We start from the raw sequence: 17,025 nt of genomic DNA, 5'->3' as shown, positions 1-17,025 counted from the left end.
AGCCTGACAAGCCAGACCCACATCCAGATGTAGGGTCTGGGAACTCACCATTGACAGAGCTCGATCCGAGGGGCGGGATAAACGGCTGTCTTTCAAATTCCCTCTGCACGTAATAGGATAACGCTACAACCAGGCAGAGTGTCAGTACCCGATCCGTTCCAACCGCGCAAGATGTTCGCGCATGCGCTATGGTACGATGATTTACGACACTACCCGATCTGTTCCCACACTAGCCTCCACCGGGAAGCTAACGTTAGTTTAGCTAATAGCTAATTCGGGCGGACCGCTAGGTGATTATAGCGGTCTGCCGTTAGCCTCCACTGGGAAGCTAACGTTACTTTAGCTAACAGTTCATTCGGCCAACCGCTAGCTGAGACAGCATGCAAACTTTTAAAAGACCCTCAAAATAAAAATTTAAAACAAATGTTAACATATATAACAGCTGTTACGTCAGTTCTGCTTTACTTGTGCTCATTTAAAATACAAATCACTCAATGCTTGTCTTTATTGTTACTGTAAAGTCTTAATTTTGCGGTAGCCTGCTTTTCCCATTATGTTTGACTTAACGTTATTTTTGACTGCACGATCCGTTCTGCGCATGCGTTATTTGTCGGCTAGCGGTTAGCCGAATTAGCTGTTAGCTAAACTAACGTTAGCTTGGGTGGAGGCTAGCGTGGAACAGATCGGGCAGGTCGTAAAACGGTATTATCATCTGCACATGTGTGAGCATCTTGCGCATGCGCAGAACGGATTGTGCAGGTGGAACAGATCGGGTACTGACACAGAGCAACGAAGAAGGTAGCGGAGCTAGTTGATAGATTAAACTTTTGCCGTATCCGGTCGGCAAAACTCTGAACACATCTTCCTTTTTTAAGAATGATTTCTGTGCCGTTCTTTGTTCTTTTATCAAAGAAAAGCTGAACTCCAAGTCTTCCAGAAGTCCGCTGTTCCCAGCAGCAGCAGCCATAAGCCCCGCCCACCGACTCTATACACGATGTGATTGGCCTGACTAGAGTTTGGTTTTTGCAGCTTGAAAGTCTACGGAGAGTGCCTTGACCCTCCCTGGCTGCCAAATAAATTTGCTGCCACTAGGGGGAGTTGAGGTGGTTCGGGCATCTGGTAAGGATGCCCCCTGGGCGCCTCCCTAGGGAGGTGTTCCAGGCACGTCCAGCTGGGAGGAGGCCTCGGGGAAGACCCAGGACTAGGTGGAGGGATTATATCTCCAACCTGGCCTGGGAACGCCTCGGGATCCCCCAGTCGGAGCTGGTTAATGTTGCTCGGGAAAGGGAAGTTTGGGGTCCCCTGCTGGAACTGCTCCCCCCGCGACCCGACACCGGATAAGCGGACGAAGATGGATGGATGGATAGGGGGAGTCTAGATTTCTAGGCTAATATTGTTTAGAAGTGACCACAAAGCCATGTTAACAAAAAAAAAAAAAAAAAAAAAAAAAAAAACAGTTGATGTTTTGTTATGGTAATTTCTAAACATTACAGTTTCAAATGGCTAAACAGAGAATATATAACAAAATTAAGAAAACAATTTTTTTTTTTTTTTTTTTGTTGAGTGTGACTTTGTACCTGACTGTGTCCAGCATGCGTGTTGCGATGCCCTGTCGCCGGGCCAGACTGAAGACCCAGATCCGACTGATCCCACACACAGCTTGTTCTGGCACAGTGGAGCAGCACCAGGCTCGGTGTCGCTCCATGAAGTCGTCCTTTGTCATGTCTTTGTGTCGGTCCGGCTGCTCAAGCACTCTGTACGCCTGCAGGGACAAAAAACATTGTCAACAAAAAGGCACTCAACAAGCGCAATTTACTGTCAAGTGTCTAGGTATACAAGTCCCAACACCTACGAGCCCAAGTGACATAAGCTGACAATCCATGCAGGGGAAATAGGCTTGTTTAAGTTCCCTGTATAAATAGGATGCAAAGGAGAAACAACATGCGTGGCACTGCTACTAACCCTAACCCTTTTTCTCAGTTTGTTTTGGAGTTTTTAATCCAGGGAATTAGTTGGTTGAAGCTGCCACCCATGCAGATTCCCAACACAAAATGAACAACTGTTTTTTTGGACTACATCTGAAACTTGAGCCGTTTGCATCAACTTTTCCTGCTTGTAAAATCTCAGGTTCTCTTTTTTTAATGCAACATGAAGGACATGTGACAGCAAAGCGGACGAATGATGCGATCGATGCATCGGCTTTACCTGCTAAAAAGACATATACATAAATATATAATAACATGCATGCAGTTGATGTAAAGTAGAGAGAACAGTTGACCCTAACATCATGTCTATGAAGGCAGGTTCGTTAGAAACAAGACATTTCTGCTAAAAAATTTTTTTAATGTTTTTATAGTTTTCCCCCTTCTTGTCAATTACTGGACTTTTTGGTTGAACTTGTCACAACCTGTAGACATTGCTTGTTTTAAGAGGCCATGTGGCAAAAAGGTCAGAAATGGCAATATGAGGTCTTGATGGACAAACACCAAAAAAACACACACACACACACACACACACACACACACACACACACACACACACAACCTGGCGTATGGGCTCAGCGACGAGGCAGCCCACCACCATGCGGTCTGTGTTGATGAACAGGTAGGTCTTGGCCTGTGTGGGTCGGCTCAGAGTCACTTGCTGGAAGCCCAACTCGTTGTCCGCGACGCGCCGCACGTCCTCAGCCTGAAAACAAACGCACATCACGAGGAAGACGTTCACACCGGCTACCGGTTTTAATTCTTACAGACTAAAGTGGAGACATACTTTACAGCACATGTTCAACGTTAGAGAGGAGCTTAAGCGTAAAGCCACACCTTTTTAATGGCGTATTTGGGATCATCTGGCATGACTAGGAGGATTTTCCCATCCCAGAACTCAGCCACCACCCGCTCTTTCTTCCAGCCCTGGAAGGACAACAGAGAGCCGAAGAAGCTGCAGTTACAAGCCAACAACTCCCCCATGAAACAAACTACAGCCTTGGCAGAAGATCTTTGCAAAATACTTCAAATTAAACCAAGTCACTTCATAATTTCAGTGTCAAAAAAATAAATAAATTAATTAGTAAATAATAAAAAAGGGGAAAAGACTGAAGGCACAGTAAGTAGTGCAAGTTCGGTAAGGAGGTAGTCCTTAGACTATGATAGCGCTGTTAAATCAGGATTATTAAACAACGACTGGAACGTCATATGGTTTCATAAATTGATCATCTGTACACTTCTACACGTAGGTGTCTCCGTACTAGAGAGTTCAGAGAGATTGAGGCAACGGCGTTTTACCACAAATTTGATGGATTCAAGGAAGCGCTGGTGGAACTGGTTGTGTTGGAAATGGTCCTCTGGGTTGTCTGCGCTGTAAACCATCCCACAGGAGCTGCAGGTCATCGCTCCAAACTGCTTCTGACCTGCGTCCTGATCGGGAAGACGCAGAGAAAAACTCAAGTCAAAACACACAGAAAGATAAAAACACACATAAGTGACCTACTCATTCATAATCTCCCTCCTTTCTGACACACTTTAGTTTTTTTGCACCTACTGTAGTTGGCATTACAATCCCAGTAAGATTCAATATTTACAGGCAAAATGTAACAAGCTTCAATCCAAAACATCTGTATCAGTCTTTGAAAATATATTCTGGGTACACGGATACACGCAAGCCTCAAATTTGTACCAAAATCTAGCGCTCCAGCCGGCACACCTGCGAACATAAGCATTAACGTACGATGATGAGCTGGTCGTCATCCTGCTTCTCTTTCCTCCTGCGAACAGGTCGCTCTTTGACTGCAGAAGTAGTCTGTATGGATGGTGTCGGGCCAGAGGGGGAGCTGCAGGACACCGGCAGCTGCAAAGCGGCATTCTTGAACCTGCGTGACAACAAATAACAGAACATACTGTAGCGTTAAGCTCGATTCATGCTTCGCACGCCGCTCGGCCGTGGCTTGGTAGCGTTGCGTTTCCCCCCCCCACGACTCATTTCCTGGTTCTCCTTCTCCATAAACAACATGAGATCAAGGAGAGGCTTAACTTTTCCTGCTACAGATTTCCCACCGTGGTCAGAAATAACAGGGGAGGCACTTTATCGCTCCGAAGCTAATCAGCGTCACTCTCTCTTTGTCTACCACACACTCCCCACGCACACACGCCCGGCCCTGCTATTCTCTTAAAGTTAAAGCAGTGGTTCTCAAGCTTTTTTTCCATTAATGTGCCCCCTTTGAACAGTTTTTTTAAAAAGCCCTGACCGGTGTGAATTTAAAGTCTACATAAAGAAGAACAATACAGCGATAAACAGCCTTGTACCTGCAAAACATGTAAATGCGAATGAATAGGATAGGTCAAAAATAGTAATAAAACCTGTAGAAAGAAGGAAGGAAGGAAACACGAGGGCGACAAAAGTCACAAAAAAATTCAAATAAGAAACAAACTTTGAAAAAAAAAAAAAAAAAAAAAAAACTTTGAAAAAAAAAAAAAAAAAAAAAAAGACAGAAAAAAGTAAGGAAGGCAAGAATAGGTCAAAACAAGCGACAAACTTGGATAGAAAAAAAGACAGTACTACTAGTAACTACAGCCTTGTAACTGAAAAACATTTAGCAAAAAAATGTTGCGTACCCCCTGCAGTCCTCCAGAGTACCCCTAGGGGGACACGTACCCCCATTTGAGAAACACTGTCTTAAAGAGATTGACAGACACCAGCGCAGTATAAACTAAGGCCACTTATGTAGGATACGGCGAAAGCTCTGCGTGGAGAAATCACGCTTTAGAGGGTTAATGCAAAGTGACAGAAGTGATCAAATACACAAAAGCTATTTATATATTAACTCCAAAAAAGTAAGAGGGAGAGAATTAGCAGTATCTTCACACCAGGGCTATCTAGAGTCCAATTGTAAATCTTGTCACATTGCTCTTGCTTCACATCTCCCTGCTGCGTTTGTCTTTTACTGAAGAGTTAACATGTAGGAAGAAATGTTTCCGTCTTCTTTTGTCAGAACCTCACAGTTTTATCTTTTTATATGCTGGGAATACAGTGCCAACTTCCCAATTTTGTTTCGTTGAGAGAAATCTGTCGCTCTAACTGTTGACGACTAAACCGAGCGTCTCACCTCTTGGAGGCAGAGCCAAAGATGGGATACACCGCTGCAGAGTCTGTGGAGAAAATAAATAAAAAAAAATGTTTCAAATAAAGCTTAAAAAAAAAAGAGGGATATTTTTAAAACGTTTGGAACAGCAAAACAAAATGAGTGGACTGGATAAAGCCGATCTGATTTGTGCTAGAGTCAGCGTTTCAGTGAAGTGGAAGAAGCTACTGAACTGGGATGCTGGAACATTTAAAACCGTGTGCGTCTGTGTACCTGTGGGTGGGCTGGCAGCAGCACTGGTGGGACTTAGGTCACTCAGGTAAAACATGGGCTCAGAGCCAATATCATCCTGGAAGAAGTAGAGTTCAAAATATGAGCAAGAACCTAGAAAATTAAGGTTTGCTAAATAATTAGAGGTCAACATATTCAGCCACAAAATGTCTAGGGATGATTAAGAGTAAAGCAATGCTTTGGTAAACTGAAGATAGATGATCACATTTCAAAAACATATTACAGACCAGATGAAACCCTATATATGAACGTGTGTGTGTGTATACACATCTGCTGTACCGGAGAACTGAGGGATCCAGCTGTGGATGCAGGACTCGCTGTTGGAGTCCTTGACAACACAATCGTCAGCTCCTTGGTAATCCCATATTTCTCCGACAACATTTTAGGAGAACTGCAAGAAGAAGAAGAAGAAGAAGAAGAAGAAGATTATTGACGACCCGGAACAATGAACAATTGCTCCACACACACCAAAGTTTAGTAACAAATTCGTACACAGGACACCCAAATTAAATATTGTCTTTTTGTCTCTTAAAGACGTCCAGAAATGTGTCACGTAACGTTAAGTTTCATCTAAAGGTCGGAACAATTCCTTCTCTCAGATTCAGAGGGCGGCTGAACTTGTACACAGCAGAGCACCTGAATGGCTGCGGAGTCTCAGGCTGCTCGTTATCCGAGCCCATCAAGTCTGCCGTGTCCATCCAGTCCGACAGATCAAACTTTGTTCTCTGCTTGGCGCCCGGCTGCTTCTCCGCCACATCGGCCGGCTGGACAGCAGTCTGCAGGCAGCAACCACGACGACATAACATCAGAACATTACAGTGATGGTTGTTAGAGGGAATTAAAAAGGTGCTCTAAGCGATGTTGGGTGACGTCACTTCTTGTTGACGTTCAAAGTATTATACAAGTAAAACGGAGGCCTCCTCCTCCTCCTCCTCCTCCTCCTCCTCCTCCTCCTCCTCCTCCTCCTCCTCCTCCTCCTCCTCCTCCTCCTCCTCCTCCTCCTCCTCCTCCTCACTAACCCCCCCAACCCCCAAATCCTTCTGGTCGGTTATTGGCTGGAACACTGTTTGTTATGTTTGGTGGTGCAGGTCGGCACAGTTTGGTTTTGTTGCCGTTTGTGGAGCCTGGGCTGTCTACAGATACCGCGTTTTTTACAGTGTGTTCAGGGCACCGGCAGCTAGCAGATAATGAGGAGATGTTTGCTGTATGTGACAATTTTTTTTTTTGTCACATTCACTTAGAGCACCTTTAACCCCCCTCCCCGAGGACCCCTTAAACTCCCCCTCTGGGCTGCAGAGAATAAACACATAGAATGGCTCCCCCCCCTCACCTCTTCAGGATGTTTCTGCCGTTGGTTCACCACCGGAGCAGTTGGCTTTGGTTTCTCACTCTTTGTCTGCGGTGGGACAGCTTTGTGTTTTACTGGGACTAAAGCTGGCCTGGTTGAGCATTTTGGGGCAGATTTCTTGTACATGGATGTAGGTTTCTTCCCTGTGCCGAAGAAAGCAGCTCCCACAAAGATCTTTGGTTTGGGCTTCAGGCTGCTGAAAGTGATGGTGATCGCTTTCTTGGCCTCTGCTGGCTTAGTGCTGCTGGCGGGAGCAGCAGTTGTAGTGGACGCGGGTTTAGCAGCGACACTGTTGATTGCAAAAACCGATTGAAAGATAAATTATACCTGGAACTACACTTAAGAGGAAAAAGTAAAATGCCTATGGTGTCCAAGAAACTAGAACATGGTGTCAGAAAGTCGCAGAAGTACAAACAAAACAGCTGTGACAACAAACAAACCTGCTGTTGAGTTTGGGCAGCAGGATCATCTTTGAAGATGTTGCACTGGTTTTGGCAGCCGTCTTCCCCGCTTTACCAGACCCTGCAGCTACCTTACTCTTCTTACTGCCTCCTCTAACCTTCGTCTTGTTCTTTTTTTTCTCCTGGGAAGGAGGGGAGGGAAGAGGACGAGGAGGCAGCGACTCCTTTATCGCCTTCCTCTCTAGCGGAGTGAGATAGATGGACTTCTTCTGGCCATAGAAGGAGCTGGTAACCATGGAAGGTTCGAATGGAGATGTAGGAGGTGATTTGACCAGAGAGCCTAAAAAAAAAAAAAAATACTGTATGTGAGAGAAAGTATGTGGAAAAAAGGAGGAAGAAGAGTCATTGGTCAACATGTCCTAACTCTACTAATTCAATCCATTGTTTCAGACTTAAAAGCCAAATGTGCTGACCCCAAATGACGACCTAAACCAATTACTTCACTAGTCCACCCTACCTGCTGCTCTACGTGGGGATTTCTGTGGGGAGGGGCAGTTCTCCTTGAGCAGACGCCCGACTGGCTTCTTCTTGGTCGGAGGCTGTTGGGGCTTACTGGGGGAGCTCCTCTTCACGGGGGACACCTCCTCCCTCGCTCTGTTAGTTAAAGTAACATAAGATAAGTCACAGTGAGACATGACAAAACAGCCACAGATCTAACACAGCCTTCACTAGATTTCCCCATACGAAAACCTCTTTTGATTAGAAGAAACTCCCATGTAATTTGAAGTTAAATTGTAAAACCAACAAAAATACAGCATGGAGCCATAGACGGTGATGCAAATATTAAACCAAATGAAACCAGAAATGTCTATGCCAGAATACTTCTAATGAATATGAATCAAGGAAAATGACAGAATTCAAATATGATTAAGGAAAATACACAGTCTATCAACAACAACAACTGTTTACTGTTGCTGGGACTGAGAACGGTTTGAGATTTGTCCTTACTAGCATGTCGATATGACAACAGAGGTTTGGTCCCATTATCAAAGCGAAGTTTCATTTAACAAACAAAAGCCACACACAACAACAGGCAGCTGTAGAAAAAGTTGCTTAGCGTTGGCTAAAATGTCAGAATTTGGCAAACTTTTGACTTAAATCAGGAACTACTACCAGAATGAAGTAAACCAAATTACATATCGGACTAATTATTCAAAGCAGATTTCGGACATTGATACCTAGCCCTATTTGTTCCACCTGAACGTATTGATGTACGACATGTGGCACAAGGACAGTACATTTTGAGAGTACAATAGCCAGACAAAACTCAGTGTGTTCACAACTCACCTGTCAGTGTCCAGAGAGGAGAGCTTTCTCTTCCTGGTAGTAGTGGGAATCATTTTCACAGACCTCACCTACACACAAACACAGTAACATTAGCAAGTCTTCCATGTTAACATGGAATATCACTACTTACTCAAAGACAGCTCCACTTAAAAATAAAAGGGGGAAGCATCTAATTAGGAGATATTTGTAATTTCACAACTTACATATAGTAATACTGAATGTGCAGGGAAATAAATAGATGGTTCAAGTATAAACTATTAATACAAAATATAATTTGTTAAATGTAAGTTTGAAATCTTATGAAATTAAAAGTGCTTTCTTTAAACAATAACAGCCGCCCTACGCAGTGCCACAAAAAGTCCTGTGGGGTCGCAGGGAAAGGTCAGACTGCAACGCAACCCGGTCAACTAGCTAACGTTACACAGAGGTTATTGGTAGCTTGATCTGGATCTTGGTCTGCGTTCTCAATTCACCGTATCGCCTGAAACGACAACGAATATCATCTCGTTTGTGCACAAATGTGAACGTATCTCAACATGAACGTAACGTTAGCGTAGCGTTACATGTTAGCTATCGCAGCGCTTATTTAACAGCTAGAATGGAGATGAATGGATAATTGGCGGGATTACAAGCTAGCTTGTACAAAAAAGGTTACTGCCTCGATACAAACTAGCTAACGTGTCGATATAGATCCTATCTTACCGGTTTGTTTCCATGTTTATCTGCGTTTTAAACCTTATGAATACATCTAAAGATCAGACGCTTGTTTAACGGGACGCTTCTTAATATAACGTTACTTTTACGTAAACGCCTTTTAGGAGAGAAAGACGCAGTGTATCAAACAGCTAAAACACAACCATGAACCACATATAATGTTTCTTACCGAACACGGTTCTGTCGCTACATAAAACGATAAATGTCGGTATTAAGTTTGAGTCGCTGCTTCTTCTGCCCGCGTTTCTTCTCTGTGTTTTGAAGTGCGCGCCAGACTCTAAAAAAAAAATTGCACATCCGAACCGGAAACGGAAACACTATATTTTCTTTATCAAGTTACCACAGTGAAATATGCAGTCAAAGCGTAGAAGAGGGACTTCTGGTTTTTGCCTTCAAAATAAAAGATAATTTCCTTCTTCCACTTTGACGTTCGCTGGCGGTGGCAAACAACGATTTGGTGCTGGCGGTAATGGAGTGTGGATCAAAATATCTAATATGTACAATATTCAAGTCCTCGTCAAAGCAAAGTCATACAAACTAATAGCCAAAGCATTTCTTTTCTGTATATTTTTATCATTTGTGAAACACATTTTACTTTATTTGTACAAAATTTGCAATCTTTCTATTGTTTTTTTTTAAATCATTGTTGTCAAGAGCCTCTTTTAGGCAGTAATGTACATAATGGTGATCCCAAAGGGGATAATAGTTCATCTTCACTCAATGACAGTGATAATTACCATACAATTAAATAATTACATACAATATATTATACAGTATATATCCGATTTAACATAACACAGTTGTGAAAGATCATTGCAGTTTAGGTCAATCTGTACAGGTAGTTGGTTCTTATAATAACCTGTTTGGAATTGTATTGTACAAAAATGTGGAAAATTATCTTTGATGTCACCATAAAGCACTTAAAACAGCCAGCCACCTGTCTGTTTTTGTTGTTTTTGTCTCTCTGTTTCTAGTTCTGTTTTATATGTGTGCGCTTGCACTGTCTTGCTACTTAATTTTGTTGTACTTTGTTGTGCAATGACAATAAATAAATAATTTATATTCTATTCTATGCTTCCTGATCTCCTAGGTTTGGGCTGAGCATGCCATGTTTACAACATCTGGCTCTGTCCCGGGTCTTGTTTGTCTCTTTTCATATTCTAAACTTCCAGATGGGAACAGTGGCCAATGTATGGACTATGTCAAGCTTTTATTTTGTAAAACAATTGTGGGTACTTCCTTTTAGTTACATGCTAAATCTTTGTAGCTTAGCGCAACTAGATATTTCTTCCCGGGTCAACTTGTACATGCGAAAAGTGACAGCAGCAACGATCACTCGGCACTCAGCTGTTTATATTGCTTTGTGTTCATAATTAGCTATAAGCTTTCAAACCATATACACTCAAAATTCATTTTTAGTGGCGAGTTTTAATCCACGTAAAATGGTGTTTTACTTCACAAGTGCCGGTGAGTAAAACCACAGCTGAGCTAGCAGTACTGTTAGCTAGCAGCCCTGATTAGCCAGTATCCTAAAGCTTTATTTCTCATTTAATGCGACTCTTTGTTTTGTATGTGCTTCGTGCCCGCGTGTATTGCTGTTTTCGTCCATTCATTTTCGATTTGTTTTTTCTCTCTCAGTGGTGAACCCTCCCCACACAATCTACATGGGAAAAGATAAATATGAAAGTAAGTTTGTTATCGTTAGGTCACACACAGGCAGCCTTTTTCACACACTAGATGCTCTTCTGTATAACTTTAATCTTGTGCTGTCTCTCTGATTATTGTATTACTTTGTTGAACTACTATTTGTAATATGCCATAAATAATGCCACATCAACGCTTAACTTGCTGATTTTGTTTTTTGCAGATGAGGATCTAATAAAGTATGGATGGCCTGAAGACATCTGGTAAGACTTTTTAAGTGTTTGTTTAACAATTAAAGCTGCAGTGCAGTGGGTAGAAAGAAGAAGCTCTGTCCGTGCAGCCAATAGGAACACTCTCTCTCTCTGAAATGGCCTGTGATTGGCCAAAGTCTTTTTTCACAGGCTACATTATCTAAATCCTGAAAACATTTAGGAGCCAAGTGCGGAAGTGTAGTTTTCTCTCAGACCACTTGAATTACAATATGCTGAAAGATTATTATGTAGTTTTTGCCAAAGGACTGCCAAAATGAAGTGCCTACCACAGCTTTAAAGTGCTGAACAGATGTAGTTTAATATCTTGTAATAAACATTTTGTTAGCACAATTAACAGAAATAGCAATCTGAATATTACGAGTTACTGTTGTCTTGTTGCTTTTCCCACGTCCAGGTTTCACGTGGACAAACTGTCTTCGGCTCACGTTTATCTGAGACTGCCAAAGGTAAAGAGACAAACAATGAACCCCAAAAACTGAATTGCATGAACACAAGTATTGGTTGGTATCAAGATCATTCTTAGGTCAATTTATATGTAGCCTTGTGCAATACGGCACAAGTGAGACAACAATGGTGCTCAGGTTGATGGAATATGTATTTTAGCTGTTGAATACAGCAGACATTTTCCAGAACCGCTTTTAGGGTGCCAGATCGTGTTGACTGATCTTTGAGAACCTAAACTAAACTTTTTTCTCAAAACCCTAAAACTTACATTTCTATGTATGTGTTGTCTAATGCATTGGGAATCTGCAATGTAGAAGAAGTCCGAGATCAAATGTAACATTGAGGCCGCCGGGATATGCTTGAAACAAACTTTGTATGATATGCCGTTTGACTGACTGGTTTAGAGACAAAAGTGTTTACACCAGTTCAGAATGGCAAGGTGAAAAGCCTGTCGTCCTAAGAGAGTGGTGAGATGCAAAGAATCCTACACATGGGGATCATGTGCCACACTTTGTTTCAGTTAGTCTGAAGTAAAGAATGAAAAGGAGCATAACCGACCAATCGCTGCGTAAAGAAGGCGGGATTGTCAGATTGTCAGCTTCGGAGAGTAAAAAAAAAAAGAATTGTCTGATGGGTCAGGGGTTTCAGACACTGTTCAACGATCCATGAGCACACGTGCACTGCTGATCACTGTGTGTCTTTTCTAGGGTAAATCCATAGATGATATTCCCCCTGAGGTGCTGATAGACTGTGCACAGCTGGTGAAAAACAACAGCATCCAAGGTAAAGATGTGCTTGATGATAAAGTCAAGTCATTTGTAGAATGATTCAGCCACGAGCGATGGGTTTCAGAAGAAGAGCCTTGATTATCACAGCTGATCAAAGTGCATGAGATCTGCTGTATAAAAGAAAAGCTGCATGCTACAACTGTCCTGAGAAGTCATCCTGTCAAAGCCTTCTGCTGTTTTTTTGTGAGTGACCCGTGTATGATCAATTAAACTGTGTTGTCTTTTGCCAGGCTGTAAGATGAACAACATTAACGTGGTTTACACGCCGTGGGCCAACCTGAAGAAAACTGGAGACATGGACGTAGGACAGATCGGCTTCTTTCGACAGAAAGAGGTCAGTAGACCAGCACTGAAATGAAAACCCTTTTAAACTTATGTGGGGAAAAAAGGGTTTAAGACAAAGTTAGATTACACCCGGTGAAGGCTTAATGTTCGCTGTGATGAAATAGTTTTTCCACAGTTCCATATATGAATGGCAGCCAAGAGAAATTCACAGCTTGTTGCTCAATATCAGGTTTTGCTGAGCAGTGTCAAGACTATTTTATTTATGTCGCCCAATATCACGAGTCTTTGTTTTTCTACTGCACACCGTGAGTAGGATTGGGCATCGAGAAACGGTTCCGACTTGGAATCGTTTCAAATATTACGATACCCATTCAGTCGTTTTCTTATTGGAATCGTTTTGAAAATTTGGTTTCGAATCCGATCAACGGTTCCAAATTTAACACGCGCAAGTTTTTGTTTCCGCAGCGACCCCCGTACTTCCAGGCTCTTGTTGTTGTTGTTGTTGTTGTTGGGTTGCAGCCATGGAGCACAGTAAGCAGCGCTCTGTGTGGCTTTTTTTAAGTTGAAAAAGCCCTGTAAAAATGTACATGACCATTGAATTATAATAACATTTTCCTCTTATCTGTGAAATAAGCATGTGACCCTTTTGAACTCCACCCCTCAAAGAATTGGAATCGAGAATCGAAAGGAAGAATCGGAAATGGAATCGGACTAGTTAAAATCCAAACGATGCTCGGCCCTCACCGTGACTCTGTTAACGCCACTGACAGACCACTCTTAGTTGTCATGTTCGCCGCTGTGTTTTCGCAGGTGAAGATCGTGGCGGTGGAGAAGAAGGTCAATGAGATCGTAAACCGTCTGGAGAAAACCAAAGTGGAACGCTTCCCTGACCTGGCGGCAGAGAAGGAGTCGCGAGACCGAGAGGAGAGGAACGAGAAGAAAGCTCAGCTCCAAGACCAGAAGAAGAAAGAGAAGGAAGAGCAGAGGATGAGGAAAGAGATGGAGGAACTCAAGTATGTCTGCAGCTATTCTGTTTTTCTCCCCATGGCATTGTTTTAGTAAAGTTGGAATTGAACAAGAAAACATCACAATATTGTCAAATAGCTCTATTTTTTTTTTTTTCTTTCAACAGTTGAAGTGGCTTTTACTTTCTTATCAGACTGCTCTGTATATTCTGGGGCAAATCTAGCTTTCAATTAGTTTAATACTGAAAACAACCATCAACATACTTAAACACGCTGCAGGATTCACATTCACTGATGGAAAGATAACTACTTGTCATTATACAGTACGTGACATTTAAAGAAGTAAAAAAACCTTTTTGGGAAACATTTGGGTGGAAATGTTTGATGTTGAGTGAAGTTCCTGGGATCTTCTGCTAAAGCATGTAAAATAATGGCCACCTCACACTGTCTGAACATCCTGAGACTTCTGAATTACTGCTACTAAAGCCAATCATTTAGAGCCATACTTAGGGCTGGGCGATATGGAGAAAATCAGATATCACAATATTCTTGACCAAATACCTCGATATCGATATTGCGGGGTTCTAGGGCATTCTAGGGTTGACAATTGGTGCTTTAACAAAATATCTTCACACTTAGATTTTAGATAAATAATCATCAGTAATGTGGACATAATGTCTAAGTGCGAAAAAGGCAAATAACAGAACAGCTAGAACAATCTGGTAAGTTCAGAAAAGTACATCACTTTACTGTAATGCAGCCTTTAAAACCAGTAAAAGACAACACTTACGTCATATCACCATATTACGATATCCAAAATCTAAGACGATATCTAGTCTCCTATCACGATATCGATATAATATTAATATATTGCCCAGCTCTAACCATTCTGCATACTTAAAGAGTTTGTATTAAATCCCCTCTAAATGTATCAACTTGTTGTGCTTTGGTTTCCTTCCCCAGGAGCTACACTGCACTGATGAAGTGTGAAAATATGAAGACTAATGAGGTGAGGACAAAAAAATATGAATCAATATTTTGTGAATTCCCGGGAAAGGGACGTTCAGGGGATCTGGTGTGTTTGATTGTGTTCGGGCCACGGCCGAGCTATGATTATAAAGAGTTCCGAGATCATACGGAGAAGTCACAGTTGGGGCGTCACCCCACTTCATTCACACCACATTGACTTGAGCTTCACTGCCTGTCGTTTGCAGGACGGTAATGATTCGGACGACTTCATGTGAGAGGTGAACAGCAGACCGAACCCCCCCACCCTCCACCACTCTAACCTGCCATCAGGATGCTGCCCTGCTGCTCTGCTCGCTCCAACTCTGCACTGACATTAAAAGAAACAACAGAGACAAATGCTTTTGGACACTTGGAGCAGAAAGCGAGCCAATGGGGGACAGCGCTGGGAATTTATTCCACGTGCAGACACTTCCTTCAAACCAAACCAAGCTGCCTGGCTTCTTCATCAAGGGACTGTGGAGAAAAAAAACACAGGACAACAAGAATGCTGAGGATAATTTTGGGGGGGGGGGAAACACTCAATAGCATAACTGTGTTTTCGCTGATGTATGATATATGATATAACTAGCGTTGGGTTGTTTTTAATACTCTGCAAACCCTTCTGTTCACTTTCTTTATGTGTTAATTTCTCTGCATGCCAAATTTTATTCAATACAATTCAACGTATTAAATTCAGTCATAGATGTTCATTGACAAGCCCTTTATATTATTTTACAAAGCACTATAAACCAGTCGCAGCCACTATCATCCAACTCCAGAACCATAGTGTTTGGAGCCACTCAAGTTCTGAAAGATTGTATTTTTGTATTTTTTTTAACACATCTAACAGTCGACTGAAAGTTTAGTTAAAAATTCCAGTAAGTGAGCCTTAAGTTTAAAAAAAATTATTTTTGTCAAATAGGGCCAGTTCTCTCACACGTTCAATACTGGACCTGCAGTATAAAATGAGGAGGAGATAATAACTGCATCTCAATGTTGGTTGTGTTGTGGTAGGAAAGAAAAAAAAAAAAAAAAAAAAAGTACTGTGTGGAGGATGCGGGCATCGATCCCGCTACCTCTCGCATGCTAAGCGAGCGCTCTACCATTTGAGCTAATCCCCCATGAGGCCCATTTCCGTACATTGCTTTCACAACCGGCAGTATGAAATTAGGATGTAACGGCTGCATCAGTTTAGACCTTAAGATGTATGCATGCTGATTTATGTACACTGTCTGCATGCAGGGAAAGTCAACTACTGCAATTTTGACACTACTCTACCAAGTATTCAGCAGATACAGTTCTGTAGTTAACAAAACTCTTGCATTTTGCAGGTTTACAATGTAAACTGTTAAAAACAAACAGTAGTTTTTAAAAAAGAAAAAAACGCAGTTTTCATCCGAGTGTTATTGTAAGATCACAGCAGCTATTTTTTCTCTCTCCTGTAGGTGGCGAAATCAACACATCTATACATCCTGTTGATTTGTATTAAGAAAATCTGCAGGTCTAAAATGCAGATGCCGATACTCAGGTTTCTTTAAGGCGGCACTGACGTGTGTTGGTTTGACAATGACTGAATTCCTCTTTTTGTTGAGGATCTGCTGTCAGCTTAATGTAAGAAGGTTCTCAAGACAGTTCCATGTGGTGCTTTGAGTGTAAAATAAAAAGTTAAGGTGTTTCACACAATGTCTTCATACTAACTTTTGAGTTAACTTCTGTGATTGAGTTCATCGTAGCTGTGTAAGTAGGACTACATATCCTGCAGTCATTTGAAATAAAATTAAAAAAAAACACGTTCCCCTTTATTCTTTTTCTACCTAAAACTCTGTAGAATTGCTGTATTGTATTGATCTCGGTAGATGGATGAATAATTAGACAATTAAATAGGGCTTTTATTAGTGTGAAACTTTCTGGGGCACTGCGTTGCTATCGGTAGTCGACTGCATTTATACTAATAAATGGTGAGTCACAGAGGTTTTCCTATTTGGAAATTAGTGAGGACACTTGATACTACCATATAGAAGAACTTGATTTTATTTAGGCTATTTTTTATTCTCTGCAGGCAAAGTAACATTTTTCTTAATCTTTCAGCTCCTGCTTTATAAAAGAAAAACACGAAATTTATTCTTGAATAAGTACAGTTTAAGACACGCAGTATACTGGACCAGGATTCACATTTTAGAAATATAAATTAGAGACTTTGTTGATAATTCATACACTTTTGGGCGTAGAGTTTTGTTATATGAGGAGATGAGAATGATATGAGCATATTAGCAACATTATGCTATCATTTATGCCTCAGGCTGCACTATATCCGTCTACAATTAAAGAAAAAAACGATTTGGAGGATGCGGGCATCGATCCCGCTACCTCTCGCATGCTAAGCGAGCGCTCTACCATTTGAGCTAATCCCCCACGATGCTATATGGATGCCCAGACGTCAGTTT

The 17,025-nt window shown here is 41.8% G+C and overlaps 2 protein-coding genes and 2 non-coding genes across 4 annotated transcripts in view; 1 reads left to right on the top strand and 3 right to left on the bottom strand.

Annotated features, from left to right (window-relative positions):
* LOC114573218 (N-acetyltransferase ESCO2) overlaps positions 1-9,499 on the bottom strand; it is a 10,611-nt gene extending 1,112 nt beyond the window's left edge. The window contains exons 1-14 of the mRNA XM_028605245.1: positions 9,345-9,499; positions 8,462-8,529; positions 7,632-7,768; positions 7,154-7,454; positions 6,696-7,002; positions 6,002-6,141; positions 5,645-5,756; positions 5,348-5,423; positions 5,099-5,141; positions 3,724-3,865; positions 3,282-3,413; positions 2,820-2,909; positions 2,545-2,688; positions 1,578-1,762 (exon numbers count right to left, since the gene is read on the bottom strand). Coding sequence (XP_028461046.1) covers positions 1,578-1,762; positions 2,545-2,688; positions 2,820-2,909; positions 3,282-3,413; positions 3,724-3,865; positions 5,099-5,141; positions 5,348-5,423; positions 5,645-5,756; positions 6,002-6,141; positions 6,696-7,002; positions 7,154-7,454; positions 7,632-7,768; positions 8,462-8,514 — 1,862 coding nt within the window. The 5' untranslated portion in view covers positions 8,515-8,529; positions 9,345-9,499. The remainder of the gene's footprint in view (positions 1-1,577; positions 1,763-2,544; positions 2,689-2,819; positions 2,910-3,281; positions 3,414-3,723; positions 3,866-5,098; positions 5,142-5,347; positions 5,424-5,644; positions 5,757-6,001; positions 6,142-6,695; positions 7,003-7,153; positions 7,455-7,631; positions 7,769-8,461; positions 8,530-9,344) is intronic.
* A 965-nt stretch (positions 9,500-10,464) lies between these two features.
* ccdc25 (coiled-coil domain containing 25) lies at positions 10,465-15,291 on the top strand. The gene is made up of 9 exons (XM_028605591.1): positions 10,465-10,642; positions 10,814-10,861; positions 11,043-11,082; positions 11,486-11,537; positions 12,243-12,318; positions 12,554-12,657; positions 13,419-13,621; positions 14,537-14,582; positions 14,788-15,291. Exons 1-9 carry the CDS (start codon positions 10,618-10,620, stop codon positions 14,815-14,817), a joined length of 624 nt encoding a protein of 207 aa, XP_028461392.1. The 5' UTR covers positions 10,465-10,617; the 3' UTR covers positions 14,818-15,291.
* Positions 15,292-15,629: 338 nt separating this feature from the next.
* Positions 15,630-15,702, bottom strand: trnaa-agc (transfer RNA alanine (anticodon AGC)). Its single transcript has one exon. It is a non-coding gene; the product is annotated as a tRNA-Ala (tRNA).
* Positions 15,703-16,920: 1,218 nt separating this feature from the next.
* trnaa-agc (transfer RNA alanine (anticodon AGC)) lies at positions 16,921-16,993 on the bottom strand. Its single transcript has one exon. It is a non-coding gene; the product is annotated as a tRNA-Ala (tRNA).
* Between the last annotated feature and the right edge of the window lie 32 nt (positions 16,994-17,025).

This window comes from Perca flavescens, chromosome 18 (assembly GCF_004354835.1).
Source record: "Perca flavescens isolate YP-PL-M2 chromosome 18, PFLA_1.0, whole genome shotgun sequence".
Classification (NCBI taxonomy): Eukaryota; Metazoa; Chordata; class Actinopteri; order Perciformes; family Percidae; genus Perca; species Perca flavescens.
This window is presented reverse-complemented; position numbering and strand designations above follow the sequence as displayed.

Excerpts from the sequence above, each read along its gene's own strand:
- ccdc25 (XM_028605591.1), top strand. The coding sequence starts at position 10,618 with ATGGTGTTTTACTTCACAAGTGCCG. Across the intron at positions 13,622-14,536 it reads AAAGAGATGGAGGAACTCAA|GAGCTACACTGCACTGATGA; the intron begins GTATGTCTGCAG and ends TTCCTTCCCCAG. Across the intron at positions 14,583-14,787 it reads AAAATATGAAGACTAATGAG|GACGGTAATGATTCGGACGA; the intron begins GTGAGGACAAAA and ends TGTCGTTTGCAG.